Source organism: Camelus ferus, chromosome X (assembly GCF_009834535.1).
Source record: "Camelus ferus isolate YT-003-E chromosome X, BCGSAC_Cfer_1.0, whole genome shotgun sequence".
Classification (NCBI taxonomy): domain Eukaryota; kingdom Metazoa; phylum Chordata; class Mammalia; order Artiodactyla; family Camelidae; genus Camelus; species Camelus ferus.
The window spans coordinates 35638283-35660239 of NC_045732.1; the positions used below are offsets into that span (position 1 = coordinate 35638283).

Sequence of the window (21957 nt, forward strand, 5' to 3'; positions counted from 1 at the left end):
TTTAAAGTGTGCTTATCCTTTTTACTATTCAGGTTATTTTATTAGAAGGTACCATGGATCCATCATTAAATGTTTGTCATTGATGGATGACTAAGATGAAATTAAATGTTATTTATATAGTTTGTTGCTTAGGAGGAACATGGGGTAGAGCAGTGGAGCAAGGAGAATAGTAAATTTTGCATATAAAAGTTATAGTTAGGTGATATTGGAACTTTAATACTGTACTATAGTTCTTTTTCTTTAAGGACTATTTGAGTTTGAATGTTTAAAATACCTCCTGGTCTCTGTTTTATTTTCCATTACTCTTCATTATTTTTTGTCAGTTGGCTTTATTCAGCTGTTTGTTTATTCTGGCACACACTAAAGCACAAATTACATCTTCTTCAGATTGTATTTTCTTTGTATTGTCCGCATTGCTGGCAGCATTTTCCTCAGTGGCCTGCAACATGGTAACTTCTGTGATTAGTCTTAACTGCCTTACAAGATTTTTTTTCATGTCTGTAGCTTAAAACCAACCTGGTGATCACTAGATGAGGCAGAATTCTTCTAAAGCATACAGTGAGATTACTGAGTTTCTAAAATATGATTCTTTAGAAAATATAGTTTTTATGTTAGTCATTTTGCCTAGACTGTCATTTTGTCATCACTATCATTCACTTCAACCCTGGGCCTGAAGAAAATAGATGTAGTTTAATACCCAGATCAAATGCTGTACTGAGCGCTCTTTAGATGCAGTGCCTTGGCTTGCTGCCAGTATGTACTGCCTTCTACCTGCTCCCCACTCGGCTGCTGGGGCCTCTGTCCTATTTCCAGGATGGTGCTCCTGCCGCTCTGCAGGAGCAGGGTCTTCCTCCCTCTTCTACTCTCTGTAGTCTCAGGACAGTTGCTAGAAAATAGGGGAAAATATAGAGGTCCAAAACTAACATCATGGACTGTATGGGACCTAAGGGTATTCTGGAGGAATATTGTCAGAAAGAGTTCCGTGGAGGTACAGGTTATACAGTGTACAGTAGTGGTTAATGAAAACCATAAGTTTTCATTAATAAAGTCTTGTGCTGTAGGTAACTAGGTGTGATTGTGTCTTCGTATATTAATGATGATACTCTTCCATCTCAGTTTTGAGGTGTATGTAAACTCAGAAATTTTAAGTACCATTCTTAGAGTTTTATTTTAAGCTTTTAACTCTTAAAGGCAATTTGCCTTACTACAGAGACTCAGTTTTTTATATACATGTATAGGTGTATATACATATGTATCTTAAGTAGTTAGGTGTATCAAAGCACTGTAGATGTCTGGGGTTGCTTGGGTTATTTAGTAAATCTAAGCCTCAGTTTCTTAGGAAACAAGGCCAAAAAATGCTCCAGTAAATTGGAGATAAAAATCTTCCGAGGCTTAGAGAAAAGTCAAGATGGCAAATGATAGGCATCAGGTTTGCCATTTCTGTTCTGTTGATGGTGTCCTGAGCTGGGCAGAGGTCCAGAAGTTAGAAGGAGAAAGTGACATAGGCGCAGGAGACTTGATGTTTTTGGTCTAGGAACTTCATAACCAAAGATAAATAAAGTGTAGGCCAGTTTATCTACAGAGCATTTTTCCATTTCTCTAACAAATGATGTGCATAAATTTGAAAGTAAGTTTAAGCCAATATTGAAAATAATTGGACAATGACTAATTTATTCCTACTCTACTTTGCTCAGGGAAAGAGTTTCAAAATGGGAGAAAAGGATTTAAAATGGAATAATCTCTAAAACCTAGCACCTGCTTCTTTCTTTAACTTCAACACCTTTTCCCACTTTGGATTGTTATATTAAAGTTTCACTGATTGGCTTGAAGTATTATAAACAGTATTGGACATTTACTCATTCAGAGGATGAAATCTATTCCTGTTATCCACAGCTCTGGATTAGGATTGATAAGTATTTTCAGTGGAAAACGCTTACAGTCACGATATAGACAACTACCTACATCAGTTCTTTAAGGGAAATTCCTTTTTGTTTCAGACTTGACCTCAGTAGGCAAAGAGTCAGTGTTTGAAATACAGTAAGAAGCTGCTAAATAAAATTTGATTTCCTAGTGAATTCTGATTTTTTCACATATGTGGTTAGTCTTTAAAGTGTTCGTTAATTTTAATCTGACTCTTGTTGGATTCATCTTAGTGGTCAGTGCTGTACAACAAAAGGCAGTTACAATACTTTTGCTTTCATAGTTTAAAATTGCAACTACACCATTCAGCTGACTCAGTATCAGCTCCCTTAATCATGCCTCTCTCTTTTTTTTTTTCTATTTTAAATTAAAGGCAGTTACATTTTTCATTGTTTTATTTACTTTCCCCATCTGCTTTTTTTCTTTCAATTGTTATGTAACTGTAGAAATGATAGAGGCAGAATTTTGCTAATCTATCAAACCCTGTTTTCTGGTCTCAATGTCCATAATGCTGTAGAAGCTTAAATTTTGGTGTTACATTTAATTAGTATAAGATGGCTCTTTTATGATACAGTTTTAATACTTGGTCCAGATCCTTAAAATTCTTGATCCAGTTCCTTAAACTATTAATCATTTACAGTACAACCATTTCCTGCTCTGGCAAACAAATTTTATGTATTTGGAGTCATATTCTGTTTAATATCCAAAGTTAAAGAGTGGTTGATACATAATTCAACATGAAAACTATTTATGTGGAAATTGTAAGTGGATGTTTTATCATTCGTTGGATTAAAGATAATATTTGAGTTGTTTCTTTACCAATCTCAGTCAAGTATTTTCTACTGCCATGAAGTTTATAAATTAGTACCAATTTTATACCTAAATTTAAAAGCTTAAATGTATGATGTCTATCTTCAAATGTGCTGGGCACTCGTGCTTTGTGGAGAGATGTTGAAAGCTGGTAATGAGTAGAATATTCATTTATTTAACCTTTAACCTTAAATGTTAGTTGACCTTAAAATTCAACTTTTAATGACTATTTCACATACTTTTTTTAAAGTCAGTTATTGTAAGCTTAATTTATCCTTTGATACTTGTTATGAAGTCTTTCGTTTTTACTTGTAGTTGAGAAAGTTAAAAAGCCACACCCATGATGCTATTATATAGTGTAACATCTCAAAAGTTTGTAGTAGTGTAATTTCAAGCCTTAGTTTTCATTAGTGCCAACCAAAACCAGCTGATTTGTAAGGTTTTTTCCCAGTGCTACAAAAGCTACAAAATTTCATTGCTACAAAAACATAGCAAAATAAGGAAAGTTGATTTTTTTTCAACCTATATTCTACTATTTATGTTGAAAAATTGCTAGTTCTTTCTTCAGTAAGAAAATTACTAAGTTTTTAACTCCCTACCATAATTACAGTTTTCAGATTCTTACCTTAAATTTTAATAAGTTAAGAGGACTTGATATTTTAATGCACTGGTTATTTTTGAACTTGTAATAATTGGGTGAGGTAGGTTAGTTAACCTGGAATGATTTGAAAGCTCAAAATTATATCTTGCTGATTTTCTGAGTTAGACAGAAACTTTTAAGAAATTGGAAATACCTTTCTTTTTCTTAGACTAAAATTGCAATTTGGGAATAATTCTATGTTTTAAGAATTTATAATTTAATAAATGTGATACCTGCCTTAAAGAAAAAGAAATACCAAATACTAGTAAGTAATAATTATATACAGTATCAGAGAATGGATAACAACTATATGCCTCATTTAAAAAATTGGTATAATTTGCTGTAAAATTTAGTAGGTTGGAGTCTTGCTGAATTTTATTAGTCAAGGAGTTACACAGAAAATTCTTTCCACATCTGAGAAAAGAAAGGAAAAAGGTCTTTTCAGGTTTGACAATTGTCACAAAGATAGTCTGGTTATAATTACTGAGATGAGGCATAAGAAGAGAGGTATATTCCATTCTTACTATTACCTAGACCTTTTTGGGTCAGGTTATTGTTTTAACATTTAATGGAAAGAATCTGATGGTGGAAGATGGTGGAGAGGAAATTGGAGTTCAGGTGAAGAAAATAAATTGGGAAATTACAAGCAAAATAAGGAATGGCATCAATAATTCATGTGTTACAGTATCTTTTTTATTATTTTTCTTCAATGGAAGATATAGAAATCAAGCTAAGTATTTACTAAAATTAATCATTGTTCTCAGTTTTTTTCCTGGTGGATCCAAATCTCATGGATTTGTGCAACTGCCCAGTAATTTAATTAGGACTTAATTCAGGATTTTTTTTTTCTGTTTTCTAAACAAATGTACAGCTGATTTATTCTCCCTTCTTCTTTTTTTAAGGAATCTAGGTAAAAATGGCTTATCTAACAGTAGCATTTTATTGGATAAATGTCCGCCTCCAAGACCACCATCTTCACCATACCCTCCCTTGCCAAAGGACAAGTTGAATCCACCTACACCTAGTATTTATGTGAGTCTGAATTGACTGACTAGAAATAAATCAAACCAGTGTTTGCACCTACTTGTCTTTCATAAGATCTTGCTTTAAATCAATATGGATGCCCTTTAGGAAAAATTTAAATTATTGGCAGCAGCTTGAATGTTTGGGGGGGAAAATGATGTGTTCAAAAAGATTCTGTAATAACATTTAAAAAATGACTTCTCAGATCTTAATTGTGGTTACATTATAGTAGTGAGAAGTACTTTTTTATTGCCCCTGATTTTGAGCAGATTTAGGCGAAAACTACCTAAAAATATAACTTTTTTTTGAGTAAGCTGGGTTTTAAATCTGTGTTCTACTAGTTTTAAGGACCTTAACATTCATTCTGTTTTATACATCTACCAAAAAAAAATATTATTTACTTTCAAAAAAATTGAGAACATAAAATGTGATAATAGATATGTCATTAAAAAAGCTTAATAGATTCTTTAAAACTGGGTATTGGTTTTACTTAATGGACATTTAGACATCCGATACAGGAAGTTGATAAGAGTTTAAACAAAGCAACTCTTATTTTTATGTTTCTCTGAAATAGGTCCTCCTGCCCTATTTCCTTCCATCTTCCCACTTCTACTCCAAATGAAAAATATTTTTGAACTATAAATGTTTTTGGAGATATGACCTTGTTTTCGCCCTCTAGAGGCCAAATGTTATCATATTCATACTTGCTCCAGCCAGTATTTATTGATCCATTCATATGTTAGGGAAGCACTGGGATAGACATGTAATAAAACTTTTAAACTGAGGTCTGAGAGAAGACAATGTAAAATTAATATTTATCTTTTATGGGTTGTCTTCTTCAGCCCGTAAATTCAGTAATTTTGAAAACATTTTGATTTTTTTTCTTTTTGTGATAAAAAGAAAACCACATTACATAACATTTACCATCTTAACCATTTTTTAAGTGTACAGTTCAATAGTGTTAGGTATATTCTCATTGTTTCAAAACAGCTCTCCAGGACATTTTCATCTTGCAAGTCTGGAATTCTGTACCCATTAAAAAAAAACAGCTTCCTTTTCCCTGGTCTCCCCTGTTAACCCCCACTTTCTGTTTCTATGAATTTGACTACTTTAAATACCTCATGTAAGTGAAATTATACACAATTTTTCTTTTTGTAACTGGCTTATTTTCACTTAAAGTGTCTTCAGGGTTCATCCACGTTGCAGCAAATGATAGGGCTTTCTTCCCTTTTAAGGCTGAATAATATTTAAAACACACCGATGTTGAAGTTTGTTTTATCTTTTGTTTAAGATGTAATGGGCAAGAGAAATGTATGTGGTTACTATCTAATTACAATTAGGATCAAAAGTCATAGTGATAAAATGCTGTAGAATATAAAATAGAAGTAATGACACAAAGGATGCATTATTTATCTAAATTACAATAATTAAGAATTTGGCATAATATTTTCCAAAAGGTCTGTTTTATGGAGATCTAACCATACATTTTAATTTTACAGTTGGAAAATAAACGTGATGCTTTCTTTCCTCCATTACATCAATTTTGTACAAATCCAAACAACCCTGTTACAGTAATACGTGGCCTTGCTGGAGCTCTTAAGTTGGGTAAGCTTTAAATAAGAAAAAGAAAAAGTTTCTATATTTCCTTTGCTAGTTATCTGTTAACTTTTAAACCACTGGCAGAAACTTATTTTTATTCTTTTTCAGGTTTTCACATTTTCATTTTAATACTTTCCTGGCTGAGGGACAGAACGAGAGAGGGAGAGAGAGAGAAAGGGAGTGTGTGTGTGTGTGTGTGTGTGTGTGTGTGTGTGTGTTACTTTTTTATTCCATAACGTGAAGATATGATGATGATATTGGTTACCGGCAATTAACTGATGGTTTTTAAATTTAGCTTTTATTTTTGTCTAATTATATAATTATGGTTTAGATTGACTAATAAAAGAAATTTTTAATATGAAATATAGGTAAAACTTGATGTTACTAATAAGTACTGTAGTGCCCTAAGGAGTTCCTGTCACCTGCAGAGATTAAATAAACAAGTGAAACTTCAGCCCCTGGCCCCTTGATTCTCCCTCTGTTGATGGCGTGACAATTAGGTCCAGAACTTCAGTATAGGTTGTGCAAGTCTAGCACAAATCTCAGGATGTGCAGAGGCTCTGGTTGGTTTTTAGGAGAATTGGATAGAGTGTCATGAAACATTTCTCCTGTTTTTTCTTACCAAAAAAATGCACTTTAAAATATTATTCCAAATATAATTTTCATTTATTAACTACATTTATTTATTTATGAAGACCTGGGGCTTTTCTCTACCAAAACTTTGGTAGAAGCTAACAATGAACATATGGTAGAAGTGAGGACACAGTTGCTGCAGCCAGCAGATGAAAACTGGGATCCCACTGGAACAAAGAAAATCTGGCATTGTGAAAGTAATCGATCTCATACTACAATTGCTAAATATGCACAGTACCAGGCCTCCTCTTTCCAGGAATCATTAAGAGTAAGTATTTCTTCCTGAAGATTATTTTATTTTGGAGGTAGTTTATTATTTTATATTATTTTACTTTGAAAGGGCACTTTCCTCCTCATTTTTATTGTTATATAAATTTTTCTTTATATAAAATACTTATAACTGCTGTCCAGTTGCTTTTAGTACTAAGTCTGAGAAGCAAATCTATGGGTTAATAAAGTAAATATTGTTACTGTCTAGTGAGATGTCTCCCTCATCTCTAGGATATTTCTGTTTAGAGAAGGGTTTCTTAACCTTGGTAGTATTGACATTTTGGATTGGATAATTTTTTCTTGTGGGGGACTGTTCTGTGTATTGTAAGATGTTTAGTAGCATCCCTGGCCTCTCCCTACTGGATGCCCATAGCATACCCCTTACCCCCAAACCCAGTTATGACAATCAAAAATATCTCTAGACGAGCCACGTGTCCCCTGGAAGGCAAAATTACCCCTGATGGAGAACTACTGATGTTAGAAGATAAACTAAGTCTCATGCCTGCAGAGTCCCTAGTCTTATACCTTCCCATTAAACTCTACCAGGTTAGTATTACTTGGTGTATAACTTCTCCAGGAAGCGTTAGTGTTGTTCTTACCCATTTTAGTCTGAAAGAGGAAACTCCAGGAGAGGCATAAATTATTTCAAGATATATGGAAAATTAAAAAAATAAAACTTTGGAAGATAATCAGAGGATTATTATTGAAAGCCTTTCGGCAATGAAGCATTACTAAAATCCTTTAGCACTGAAATGAGAACTTTATGAACTCTCCCACAAAGTGAACATAGACCATCCATAAAAGTGAGTTTATTAAATGTATTACTCAAATAGTTATCTGTGCTAAGTTGTTCTGTACATATCCCACAACTGAAATTTAATATGTGCCTAGAAGTCTTTAATTTGTAATTCATTAGATTTGTTTATCTCTGTTTAAAATTCTCCCCTGAGTTCACTTTTTCAGTCAAGGCAACATTTGTACCTGTGAATCATATTTGTGTTCCTTTCTCACTACCATTCCCTATATCCTACAGAAGAATTCATCTAATAAAAACTGTCCTACAACTTTCATGAGTTGCAGTGAATTCATTGTCCATTTAAATCTCTCTAGTTCACTTCAACAACTGAGTGGTAGTATTATGGTCAGAAAAGAATACATAATAAACAGGATTCAGAGGTCATCAAAGGAAAATTTGAAGGAAAAGTTGAAAAACAAAGATGATAAAAGGCAGAGTATTTAAATGGGAAGGAGTCCATAACCAAAGAAAGAATGACTGTTTGTGTGCTTTGGAAGCATGGGCCCATTACATGTGAAAAATTGGACAAATGTTTAAAAAATGTATACGTTTAAAGGGAAGGAGGCCAAAATGTCACCAAGTATTGCTAACTCAGAAATCGTAAGGCAGTGTTGAGATACCATGTCTGTAACACAAAGATGATAAATAATAGTAATATTTGCATTGAACAGCACCTATATTTATCTAGCACTTAATTTCCATGCTATTGTTGTGTTGATCATTCATGTCTCACTCATTGGGGGTTTGGGATTAGATTTAACCCAGGAAGAACTTCTTCCATTTGTCCGCAATCAAGAATAGAGAGCATCTTACCCTCCACCCTTCCATACATATTCCGTACATATATAGCTACATACACATGCACTGTTAGTTTAGGAAATTTATAATCAAGATTGATACTTCTTGGGCCTCCCTCTCAACTTTGCTTTAATTTCCTCTTGAAAATGGGGCAGGAATGAGAATCTATAGTTTTTCCTCTTACAGAAGAATATTAATAAGGAAGAGCTTTTAGGATAACTTTGTGGCTGATGGAGGAGGTTTGATACCATGCCAGTGAGCTTTGATTTTTCTGGGTTTCCATTTAATGTGGTCTTTCAAGAAATTTTCATGTGAAAAAGGTCTATAGAAACTTAAGTTTTAAGACAGATAATACATTGATCTAGATGTGAATTTTTCAGTTGTATGTTGGAAAGGATAGCTGGCTGTAGAATAAATACCAAGCTGGAATGTCTTTTGCTTAATCCATAGGAAGAAAATGAGAAAAGAAGTCACCATAAAGACCACTCAGATAGTGAATCTACGTCTTCAGATAAGTAAGTCATTTTTAATGTCCTTTTAGTATTTCTACTTAAAAGGCGTGTTTCTAATATTGTCTCTTTCTTTAAGTTCCGGGAGGAGGAGAAAAGGACCCTTTAAAACCATAAAGTTTGGGACCAACATTGACCTGTCTGATGACAAAAAGTAAGTCTTTGTAGTAGTTATTTCTGTGAGCTGATGCAAAGAGGTATCCTTTGTAAGATTAGGAATTGTCTCTAATGTCCTCTTCTGCTTTGTTCTTTGTCATCTTTCTAAGTCAGTATACAAGTTTTAACTAAATTATTTTTGCTAGGCTTTATGATTATTTTCCTTGACCTAAAACTCTTGTACAAATTTTCAAGACCCTGACTGTATTTAGTTATGCAATCATAAAATGATATTTGTATAATTATATAAGAATATATTTATCAAATAGAATTACACAACAGTTATAAAAATAGGGAAGTCAATCTTTTTCTTTCATTTACTTGGTCAGTAATTTTTATGCTTTTTGTTAGGAAGTTTTCTTTGGATAAATCGGAAAATTTAAGCATTCCAGGATTTTCTATGCAAAAGTAAAATATTTATAGATTTGATTGTTTTTCTTATTGGAACATAAGGTTTTTGAAGATACGGTTAACTTCCACAAATATTTATAGCAGGGTTTCACTCTTGATCTGTTATTTTATTGCAGGTGGAAGTTACAGCTACATGAGCTGACCAAACTTCCTGCTTTTGTGCGTGTCGTATCAGCAGGAAATCTTCTAAGCCACGTTGGTCATACCATACTGGGCATGAACACAGTTCAACTATACATGAAAGTTCCAGGAAGCAGAACACCAGGTAACTTTTATGAACTAACAGTTGAAAAACAAATTGATCAAAATGTGAAACTTGCAAAAGAGAACTGGATTCTTTCCATTTACACATTGAATGAAACTGAAAGGATTATTTCTGTTACAAGATAAGACTCTTTAACTGGACTCAGATTATTAAGATTTTGTTTCCCTTCCTTAGTATCTTTTTTTAAATATAGTAGCCCTGAAACAATAGGAATTTAATCTGGAAAAGAAGTCATTGAAGCACTCCTCGGAAAATAAGTCCCTGTGACTTAAAGACTATTTTTGATCCCATCTACTACAGAGTGACAGGATCATTTTTTCTAAACTTATTTTTATCATAACACAATAAGGGATTTTTTTTAATATTTTATATTGTGACCTAGTGCACATGTGTATATACAAAAACAATTTCACAGAACAATACATTTTCTAATTTTTCCATTGTATTTAATTTATAAAAGAGTGGGTTGCAATGCTCAAATTGGTTTGCAATGTACAATCTACAACACTTGATGATGTGGCGACATTACTAGACTCATCCTGGTATCCAGTCTGGGCTTTACCGTTAACTAGACTTGTGACTTTTGGCAAGTCACATTTCTTCTCTGGGTTTTTTTTTTTTTTTTTTTTTTTTTTGTAAAGTGAATTACATTGGCTTTAGACTTAAAGTGCTGTCCAACATTAGTGTACTGTCCTTTTTATGTTCCCTTGGATTGCCATGAAATTGCATAGGGTGATGTTCAAAATATTTAACAAGTAGCACAGCTGTTGGTAATACCGAGTTCAGTTGCACGGATGCCTACAGGGTGCATATCATCCTTGGGTGTTTCTGTTTGCTGCTTGAAGTAGCCATGGCTTGTAGACCAGATTGCGTCCTTCATTACCTGCTTATTGAATTGTACTTAAAAAATTCTCTCAAAAGAGGCCTATGCTTGCTTCTGGGTAACATAGGTCAGTGCTTCTCAGTCCTGGCTGCTCATTAGAATCTCCTTGTAAACTTTTAAAAAATATATAGTGGATTAATATCTGGATTTGGGGATCCAGGCATCAACATTAAAAAAAAAAAAAAGTTCTCTAGAGTGTGTACAGCCAGGATCAGGACCATTAGGCTATAGTTTTTGTCCTTAGGCCATTCAGTGTCCAATTCTGTGATATTTTATCCATAGTTGGGTAAAGTGGAAACAGTTCTGGAATAAATGGCGGAAGACCTATCTGCCCCCAGTCTGTCATTTAGACACCTATATAAATACCAGGCAAGTTATTTGAACTCTAGAGTTCACTTTTCTTATGTATATATTATTGGATTGGTTCTATTAAGATTCATTTCAACTGAAAACTTCTCTCTTCAATTTGAATTGTTTTATGCAAATAGTATTATTCCCCACATCAAAGAATACAGTTTTTCTTTACAAGTCAAGGGGGAAAGCAGACTTGATAGGTTACTTCTTTGTCACTTATGTCTAGACTGTTGAGGGTGGTTTTTGTTGGTTTGTATATAAGGTATTAGTTTTTCAGAAATGTCCTTAAAGAATTGTCTAAATAATTCCCTTGAGGTAGTGCTATCCTATAGAAATACAATGCAAGTCTTAAGATTTTATAGTAGTCACACTAATGTAAAAAAAAGTAGGTGAAATTAATTTTAAACCAATTATATCCAGATATTATCATTTTAACATGTAATCAATATAAAAATCATTGGGACTTTCCCCCTTTTTTATATTGTCTTTGAAGTCCAGTGTGTACTTTGCAGTTACTGCGTATCTCAGTTCACATCGCCATATTTCAAGTGGTTACTGTTCAGACAGCTCGATATTAGAAGAATTGTTAGTTTGGTTCAGTTTTTAAAGATTGTTTTGAATACTTTTTTATAGGTCAAAACACTTTGTTCCTGGAGTTACCTAGATAAATTTGTTACCTGCTTTAATGGACTTATGATCAGTCTATGTTCTAAACTCATCTAGAGATTCTCTCAGACTCTATCCTAAAAGACTTTTAGTTAGATAGCGGGGTCCCAGCATCTCTAATTTTAGTTAGAGCTAAATTTTATTCAGAGTCCATGCCATGGACAATTCCAGCCATCTACCTAGGGTAAGAAACAGTTGTAAATATTAAGAGTACCATCTTCACATTATACTGTCATATTAAAAGACTCAGGGTGTAGTGTGCCCAGGGTGTGGCAAGAGCAGCTCCATTTTTTCACTGAGGTAAAATTCATATAACAAAGTTAATCCTTTTAAAGCATGCAGTTCAGTCATATTGAGTACATTCACTGTTCTGTGTAGTTGTAAGGCATTTTCATCAACCCAAAAGGAAACCACATATCCATTAAGCAGTCATCCCAATTCCCCCCTTCCTCTCAGCCCCTGGCAACCACTAGTCTGCTTTTTGGCTTTATTTCCCTGTTCTGGATGTTTCTTGTGAATGGAATCATAGAACATGTTGCCTTTTGCGTCTGGCTTTCTCTTAGCATGTTTTTGAGATTCATCCACATTGTATCAGTGGTTCATTCTTTTTTATGGCTGTATAATATCCATCATGGATATAGAACATTTTTTTATCCATTAATCAGTTGAGGGACATTTGGGGTGCTTCTACTTTTTATCTTTTGTGAATACAATATTTCCAGTTCACATACAAGTATTTGTTTGAAGACCTATGTCTACTTCTTTTGGTTATATACCTAGGATTAGAATCGCTGAGTCATATGGCAATTCTGTGTTTAACTTTTTGAGGACTGCCAAACTGCTTTCTATAGCAGCTGCACCATTTTACCTTCCTGCCAGCAATGCACAAAGATTCTAGTTTTTCCACATCCTTACTTACACTGATTATTGTCCACTTTTTCTTATTATGGCTGATCCAATGGATATGATGTGTTCTTTTCACTGTGGTTTTGATTTTCATGTGCTTGTTGGCCATTTGTATACCTACTCTTGGAAAAATGTCTGTTCAAGTTCTTTGCTCATTTTTTAATTGAGTTGTTTGTCCTTTTGTTGAGTTGTAAGAGTTCTTTATATATTCTGGATATTAATTCTTTATCAGATATATGATTTGCAGTATTTCCTCCCATTCTGTAGGTTATCATTTCACTCTCTTGATAGTGTCCTTTGATGCACAAAAGTTTTTAATTTTGATGAAATTCAGTTTATTTTTTCTTCAGTTGCTTATGCTATTGGTGTCATATCTAAGAAACCATTGCCAAATCCAAGGTTGTAAAGATTTACCTCTGTTTACTTCTTAGGTTTTCATAGTTCTAGCTCTTATGTTAAATCTTTGATCCATTTTGAGTTAATTTGTGTGTATAGTATGAGTTAAGGACCCAACAGCATTCTTTTACATAGGGATAGCCAATTGTCCTAGCACCATGTGTTGGAAACACTTTTTTCCTTTATGAAATGATCTTGACACCCTTGTCAAAAATCAGTTGACCATAAATGTATGGGTTTATTTCTAGAATCTTGATGCTATTCCACTGATTTATATCTCTGTTTTTATGCCAGTACCACACTGGTTTGATTACTCTAGCTTTGAGGTAAGCTTCAAAAAATTGTAAAGTGTGAGTCTTCAACTTAACATAGCTATCTTTACTGTAGCTCTTTATCTCTTCATAGAGCTTTGAGTTACTGTCTTGTATTCTTTCATTTCAGCCTGAAAAACTCTAGCGTTTCTAGGGTAGACTGGCTAGTGACAAACTTTAGCCTTTGTTTTTCTGGGAATGTGTTAGTTTCTTCTTTATATTTGAAAAGTAGTTTTGCCAGATAGAGAGTTCTTGGTTGGCTTTTTTTTTCCTTTCAGCAATTTCAGTGTGTTACCCTATTGCTTTCTGGCCTCCGTGTTTCTGATATGAAATCAGCTATTTTATTAATGATCCCTTGTATATGACAGTTGCTTCTCTTCCTACTGTCAAGATTTTCTTTGGCTTTTTATGGTTTGATTATAATGTGTCTTAGTGTGGGTCTTTTGGAGTTTATCCCTCTTGGAGTTTATCCTTCTTGGAGTTCCTTGAATTTTTTGTATATATAGATTCATGTCTTTTGTCAAATTTGAGAAGTTTTTGATCATCATTTCTTCAAATATTCTTTTCTCCTCTTCTGGGACTTGCACAATGCACACGTTAGTATATTTGATGATGTCCCATGGGTCTCTTCGGGTCTGTTATCTTCTCTCCAAAATGGGCAGTTTCATTTGACCTGTCTGTAAGTTTGCTGATTCTTTCTTTAGCCTGTTCACATCTCCTGTTTAGAAACCCCCTAGTGAATTTATTTCAGTTATATTTTTCAACTTCAAACTTTTATTTCCTTTCTTGTTATGATTTCTGTCTCTTTATTGATAATCTATTTGTTGAGACACTGTTCTCCTTGTTTCCTTTTGTTTTTGTCTACTGTTTTCTTTAGCTCTTTAAGCCTATTTTAAGATAGTTGGTAAAAAGTATTTGTTTGGTAACTCCAGGGTCTGTGCATTTTCAGAAATAGCTTTTGTTAACTCCTTTCTTTTTCTTTTTTTTTTCTTTTTTTCTTTTTTTGTTGTTGTTTGTTTTCTTTCTGTGACTGGACCATAATTTCTTGTTTCTTTACACGCCTTACAATTTTTTATTGAAAACTGACTTTTTGAGTTTTTTTTTAAATAACCTGTATTCTCTGTAGGACGTGGTCCCTGAAGTGTCTGTTCCTTTAGCGTGGTGCTCTGGTAGTGTTTTGGAATTTTGAATATTTAATCCAGCAATTACTGAAATCAGATTCTCCTCCCTTTCTAGTGTGTGTCATTGTTGCTTGTTGTGGTCTACAGGTGTTTGTTTAGTGACTTTCCACTCTATCTTTGCAAAGACTGTATTCCTTGTCATGTGTGGACACTGTAGTCTCCTTTCCAATAATTATCTCAGCAGTAACATGAAAAAGATTTCTTAAATGTTTGGGGCTTCCCCCCCTCCAAAAAAAAAAAAGAAAGAAAGAAAAGTAGGGAAAAGGAGAGAAAGAAAAGAAAAAAGAATGCTCTATGTCTTTGTAGATTGCCTTTGTGTTGAGTCACTCCTTCTACACTTAGCCATGCTGCTTCCAGCTCTACTTCAGCTTTTACTTCCTTGCTTGTGCTGAGCATAAAGATCACTAAGAGGTTAAGGTCTGTGGTCTTTTTAGGTTTTCTTCTGAGCATGCCTCTTGCTCTGGGTCTGCGTGTGGCTTCTAAATTCTACAGTGTACACAGGAGCTTTTTAAAGTCATTGTTCTCCCCAAATCTCACTCCCCAGCTTTTCCTTCCAAGCCTTTGGCATGTCTGTTGTTTGCCCTAACTTGTTGGTTGGTTGGTTTGGTTTTTTGCCCTTGTTCATCTTCTGGCTTGTTCATTTGTCTTGCGAGGTTTAGAGGGGATCCTCCTCCATTGAAATGCTTGCCCTGGTAGAGTTCTGAGGTAGGTGAAACAAACAGAAGTCCCTTCCATCAGTCTTTTGGGGAAACTACAGTGTGGTCTAAACAGAAGAACACAATTCTTTGGGAGCAAGGTCCACTCTGCTCCCTCCAGAACCAGGGATGCTTATACTAGGAATACAGACTACAGTTTTTAAGTCCACTGCCACACCAGTGATGGAGGTGGACATAAGGTAAGTTAAAGTGACAAAAATTTCCTGCCGTGTTTAAGTTGTCACACGTTTGGTTGCTGTAAACCTTTGACTATTGTCCAGATTTCAGGTAAGGTTGCTTCTGACAGTTTTTACTAGATTTTTATTTTTTGATAATATTTTATTTTATATTTTTAATTTCTGAAAAGTCCCCCCAGAGTTCCCTGCTCTGCCATTTTTGTTGACACCACTCCTGCAGCTACAGTTTGAAAATTAGACTTCTTGTCTCTTTAGTCATATCCTAATATGACTTGTGAGAAATGGGGGTTAGTTCACAAGGAAGAAGTAGTAATGATATTGATATCAATAATAACTAATATTTATTTCTTACCATGTATTAGGTACTGCTAAAAGCAGTCATTATTTCATTGATCCTCAAAACAACCCAGTGATTTATTGGAATTATTTTAATCAAATCTTGTATAAAGAAACTGAGTCAGAAAGGTTTAGAAACTTGCCCAGTTTTACATAATGACTAAGCCAAGAACCCTGGCTTTATAACCTAAGCTTTTAACTGTGATTTAGATTGTTTTCCACAGAAACGCTTACTGAGTAAGTTAGGAGTTGACCAAACTCAGCTCTAAAACTTGACACAAAAATGCTGTACTGATAAACAACTGAATACCACTGGAGCCTTCTCTATTGAGTGTTTCTAAGATTTCATTTCTAAAGACGCATTTTTCTGTAAAATTTATGGTATGCTGATTTTTTTTCTTTTCACATTTCAGGTCATCAAGAAAATAACAATTTCTGTTCAGTTAACATAAATATTGGTCCAGGTGACTGTGAATGGTTTGTTGTTCCTGAAGGTTATTGGGGCGTTCTGAATGACTTCTGTGAAAAGTAGGTTTCCAAACTAAATTTTCTTTAAACATAATTACTCAAAAATAATAATTGTAAAGAACAACTTGCTAAGCTGGATATCCTAATGCATGTAATCAGTTTTCATTTACCATTCAGCAGAAAATTCATTTGAAATGATTTGATTCCAAACTTGTTATTTTGTGTTATTGGGAATGCTTTAAGAAAGATGCCTTGAAATCCCTCCATGCAGTAGTAATAGTCTTGAATTTAGAGGACAGAAAATTGAGTTCTTTAGTGGGTCAAACAATTGATGCACAAATACTTGCTCATGTGAAAGATCTATAATTCCAAGAAAAATTATTTTACTATAAATGGTTTTAGAAGTGGAAGGAATTTTATAATTGAGCACCCTTGTAGGTTGTTATTAACTCAAGCTTGAATGTCTAACTTTTTGCTGTATCATCGTGATATAAATTCTTTTTAAAACTACATTGGCAACTTTTCCTATAAAGGAATTTTTATAAAATTTAAACAATAGCTTCAGATTTTGTTTCCAAGAATTGAAAGAACTCACATAGTAAAAGTGTTCCTTTCTTTAAGATTCTAGAAAGTTTTCATTTATTTAATTATCTTGTGTTAAAGGGTACCTTGGAATTGTTTTCACTGATTTAAATTTAATTATTTGTCTCATTTTGTTTTAAAAAAAATACTCCATTACTTAAGAGCCTGATATTTTCTGTTAGTAATAAGGTTGGGAAATTATTATTATGGTTAACAACATAAATTATACATACATTCGGTACTATCCCCCCACCCCAGTAAGATAAAGGAGGAAAGAGCCATCAAAAACATTTAAATAAGAGAGACTTTGAAAACTAATTATACGCATATTCCACATACTAACTTATAATTTTTAAATATGGAGTTTAAAGATCTTTCTGTAAATATCTTGATTTAGTAAGAAGTGTAAATACAATTGGAGAAACAACCGTAATAATCTAAAATTTCTTTATCTACAAGCAAAAGGTAGTCACCTTTTGTTGTCTTCGCTATTTAACATAAGGTTTCCTTTAATGTAAGGAAACCCAAGATGTGGAATTTTAAAGTTTTAAATGCTGTGATGAAATAACGTGATCTACTTTAATCTGTACTAGACCAGCAGTCTGGTGGTAGCAAGAGAAAGAACAGTGTCACATAGGAAACCTCTGTGGTGCTGTAGAAATATTTTTATTTCTTAAACTTTGAGGTAGTAGTATATTATTGCAGCTACAGTACAGTGATCCTTGTTTATTATTTCTGAGTAGGGATTGACTATATTTAGTATTTAGTTTCCTTTCCTATCTGAATGGAGAGGTAACCTGGGAGTAAAGTTAATTAGAATAGGCAGATGATGCCTAAAAAGCTTGAACATGAGGATAATGTTTTAAAAAGTCTGAAAGATAGGGTAAACTTTAACTCAGCTGTGGGAATAACACTTGCTACCTCAGCATTTCAGTGTAATTTTGTTTCACATAAGGATTGTTACTTTTTGATATTAACTGATTTGACCATATCTGTAGTTTGTTTTATGACTTTAGATAATACCTGTCATGAAATAGCCATTTATTTGACTATATGATAAAAGGGATGCTTCCTTTTTTGTAAGTTTGATTTTTCTTTTTCCTTAGCTTTTGATTATTTGATGGTCTTACTTGATTCCTTGCTTGCTTTTGGATAGAAAGTTTTCTCCAATTTTATGATGACAACACATGGGTTAAGGAGGGCTAGGATTTGTGTTTATAACAATATTTGGCTTTATAGGCAAGTTTTTATGGACTGTATGTAGTTTAAAAAATACTTCATATCATATCATGATGAAGTAGAATAAGAAGCAGCCAGATTTTAAAGGAAAAATTTGGTAATATGATCTGTAGTATATTTCCAAAGTATGTTGGTGGTGATGGCGATGATGATGGTTATTTGTGCGTGTGTATGAGTGTTCATTTTTGACAAAGTTTTTTTCAACTGCATGGTTTTAGTCAACCAGTCATCAAAACTGTACAGAGACTGACATCCTGTCCCCTTTCCTGCTTAGGATTCAAAATAGTAATAGAGACCATTCTGCTTTCTGTTCTACTGTTCCTCAGAAATTTAACTTATATCTGCCATAGTGTTCCTGCTTAGTGATTTAAATGGCTTGATATCATCTCCACCTTCCATTTACCTTTTAGAGATTTCTAGGTACTCCAGGAAGAAGGGTTTAATCAAAATAGCCTTTAGTGAAATTAAAGGTTAATGTAAATAAGTGTTACTTAAAAATAGTTTTCGATTTCATTTGGATCTTTGAAAAATCAGCTGAAGTAATACTGATCTTTGGATAAGTCATCTACTACTTAACTGTAATTAATTTCACTCACTTTACATACTGCAATTTCTCATTGCATAAACAATTAAGTGTCAGTGCAATGAATGAACATATTTTAAAAAACTCTTGACATTGTCTTCCAGTCTTATAAGGAGCTTATTAAAGTACTTGAACCATTTGCGATATTTTTTCTTATTTCAGAAATAATTTGAATTTCCTAATGGGTTCTTGGTGGCCCAACCTTGAAGATCTTTATGAAGCAAATGTTCCAGTGTATAGGTTTATTCAGCGACCTGGAGATTTGGTCTGGATAAATGCAGGCACTGTGCATTGGGTTCAGGCTATTGGCTGGTGCAACAACATTGCTTGGAATGTTGGTCCACTTACAGGTATTTTAAAGAATATGCTTTAAAAAAAAAGTTTAGTTTATAAAGGATTGTGTCTGATGGGTTTTATTCTTTTTTTTCTTGGAATATAACTCACCAAAAATTGAAAGAAGAGTGTCTCCTTGTATAAAATTTTAATTTGTAGTACAAGATATTGTTTGAGTTAACAGATAGAAATCCAGGACCATAGATCTGAACAAATAACACAAATGTATGTCTTTATATACAAGAAAGAGATACTTTTAATAATTTTTAGACTGCTCAATTTTGTTTTATAAAGGAAACCCTTTATGGGAGAAAATAAAGTAGAGCAGTTATTTATTCTTTGAAAATTTTTCTTTTATCTAGTATGTCATATGAATAATATCCCTATTATGTCAATGTCTGTTTGAATTACACCTGCCTTCAGGCAGTAGATATTTAAGTTTAAGAATATGGCCTTTGGAGCCAGAAAGACCTGGATTAGGACCAGGACCTGGCTTTTGCAACTTTGGGCAAGCTATATTACCTCTCTGGACCTCAATTTCTTCATCTGTATAATGGAAATGATAAAATTAATAAGTTAATGGTAAAGATTAAATGGTATAATGTATCGAAATACCTTAGCACAATGCCTGGCACATAGTTACAGTAAGCACTCTTTACGTGAGCGCTACTAATATTATTAACCACAATTATCAAAAAAACATAAAAAAGATTTTTGTAATGTTCTGAGATTTTCAGAATTGGTGTTGGTGATATCACCTGAGAAGGTGATAATAGTTATCTTCATATCTGTGGTACTTTGAGTTACTTTATAACTGTTTTTTTTTTCCTAGCCTGCCAGTATAAATTGGCAGTGGAACGGTACGAATGGAACAAATTGCAAAGTGTGAAGTCAATAGTACCCATGGTTCATCTTTCCTGGAATATGGCACGAAATATCAAGGTCTCAGATCCAAAGCTTTTTGAAATGATTAAGTAAGTGCTTTCTAAAACTGCTGTAGTCCCTCTCTTTTTGGGGAGTGTTAACTATTCAATACTTTTTTACCCCCATAGAATTATGTTGACAGCAAAACAAGATGGTCCACATGTCTAGCAAAATGTAATACGAGAATCCACATGTTAAAAGTATTTTCCCTTCCAAATAGTCAGTCCACTGTGGTACAAAGAGGAACAAAAGCACAAATGATTCTAAACCAGTAGATTCACAAACCTGTGCTTCCTCACTGCCCTCTGAACCACTTGATTCCTAGGAGAACTTTAGTTTTAATGTTGAAAGACTGCTCTTAGTATCACGGGGAGGGGATGGCATCAAAAAATAATTGCTGGTACAGAGAAATTAGCATTTAATATAGGGATTTGACTTAAACGTTAACTTTTAAAATTTTAATTAAATCATCCATCTTATAATTGTCCCTTTTCTTATCTGCTTTAAACACTTAATACAAGTTATTTGAATACATATTTCCCAATAAGCTTCTCATTTATTGTGACAGTTTCTATCCTAGCTATTTTGTAGATCTTTAGAAGTAACATTTTTAAACAGTGCTGTATAGCAGTGTTTCCCTAAACCGTTTTCTACCGCTACTACTTACAGCCTCAAAAGGTGGGGAATTCTGGTCAAAGAAATATGGGAAATAATGAATTGTATAAAGTTCAACAAGTCCTTTAATTTTTAATGTTTAAGTTTTTTGTAAAATGTTTTAGACACTTATTTATAAGGGTTGGTGTGTGGTGGTTTGTTTTGTTTTTTGAGTGGGGGAGAAGGGTTATAATGTATTATATTTCCCAAACTTATTTGTTTGACCAGTATCTTTGAAGAATTAATCTCAAAAACTCATTTTGGAATACACTGCTTTATACTCACTGATAAAATAAGTTTGTCTTCATCTTTGTTAAAATAGTATTTACCTTTAAGTATTTCTCCTGCAGCTATATTAATTTGGTCAACATGTGTTATTTTCAAGATACTGTCTTTTGAAAGGAATTCTGGCTTATTAAAATGATTTCAAACCGAAATCTAAACTTTTATTTAAACAAAAATTGTGTGGCCAAGGTAACATGCCTGTGGATGATCTTATTTCTTTTATCAGTTGCACTATTTTATCTAGCCCTGGGCAGAAGTGGTAGGGGGAGACAAAGGTAACAAAAAACAACTTATAGCAAGTAATGTACAAATCCTTTAAAAAGTTGGATCTTAGGTACCATACTCCATAAATGTAATTGGTAGTGGGGTTGTCTATTTGTTTATTCTATTATATCTTAGATTGGTATTTTACTCTGAATAGCAAGTTCAGGGTTACTTTTTGGGAAAAAAATAATGTAAAGTCACTAAAGTTGTTTAGTAAGTTGGAAATAGGCATAAACTAGAGGATAATTCAGCTCACCTGAAGGTAAAGGAATAGTGCAGTATAGGAACCATTTATATATAACAACTATGTAGACTGAAAGTGACTCATCACTTTTTGGATGGATTGGGATTTTATAATTAGAAAGTATTTTAAAGATCATTTACTCAAGATTCCCCTTCATGTAATAATCCCTTTTATAGCATCTATAATTTGTGGCCATCCGGCAACTTCTTAAACATTCTCATTACCTCACTATAATTCTGGAAAGTTCTTTACAAATTTGGCCTAAAATCTGCTTGTCATTTGGTACCAATTCCTTGAGTATATTTGGGATTTAGGTAGAATCCCATTCAACAAGTGTGAGAGCCAGCTCCATACCAAACACTATTCTAAGGCACTAATGCTGGACATAGCGATGTGTAAGTTAAAATCTTGGCACTCAGAGGGCTTAAATTCTAGTGCAGCAAGACAGACCTCCAGGCAGTTAAATAAATTCATGATAAGTTATATGAACAAGATAAAATAGATAATATATGTAGCGGGATGAGAGTGCTGCTTTTTCTGAAGTAGTCAGAGAAGGTGTCTGGGAAGATGAGTTTTGTGTTTAGACCTGAGCAATGAGATGGAGTCAACTACATGAGGATCTAGAG

The 21957-nt window shown here is 33.6% G+C and overlaps 1 protein-coding gene across 12 annotated transcripts in view; it reads left to right on the forward strand.

Moving 5' to 3' along the window:
- The window catches only part of KDM6A (lysine demethylase 6A), a 167565-nt gene that overhangs the window by 131832 nt on the left and 13776 nt on the right, over window positions 1-21957 (forward strand). For 11 of the 12 annotated variants that reach the window (XM_032475259.1, XM_032475268.1, XM_032475261.1 and 8 more), the window contains 9 exons: window positions 4273-4402; window positions 5893-5998; window positions 6688-6893; window positions 8940-9004; window positions 9078-9152; window positions 9682-9830; window positions 16169-16283; window positions 18790-18977; window positions 19793-19934. In XM_032475259.1, the coding sequence (XP_032331150.1) occupies window positions 4273-4402; window positions 5893-5998; window positions 6688-6893; window positions 8940-9004; window positions 9078-9152; window positions 9682-9830; window positions 16169-16283; window positions 18790-18977; window positions 19793-19934 (1176 nt within the window). The remainder of the gene's footprint in view (window positions 1-4272; window positions 4403-5892; window positions 5999-6687; window positions 6894-8939; window positions 9005-9077; window positions 9153-9681; window positions 9831-16168; window positions 16284-18789; window positions 18978-19792; window positions 19935-21957) is intronic. The other variant, XR_004318025.1, reaches the window with a different exon arrangement.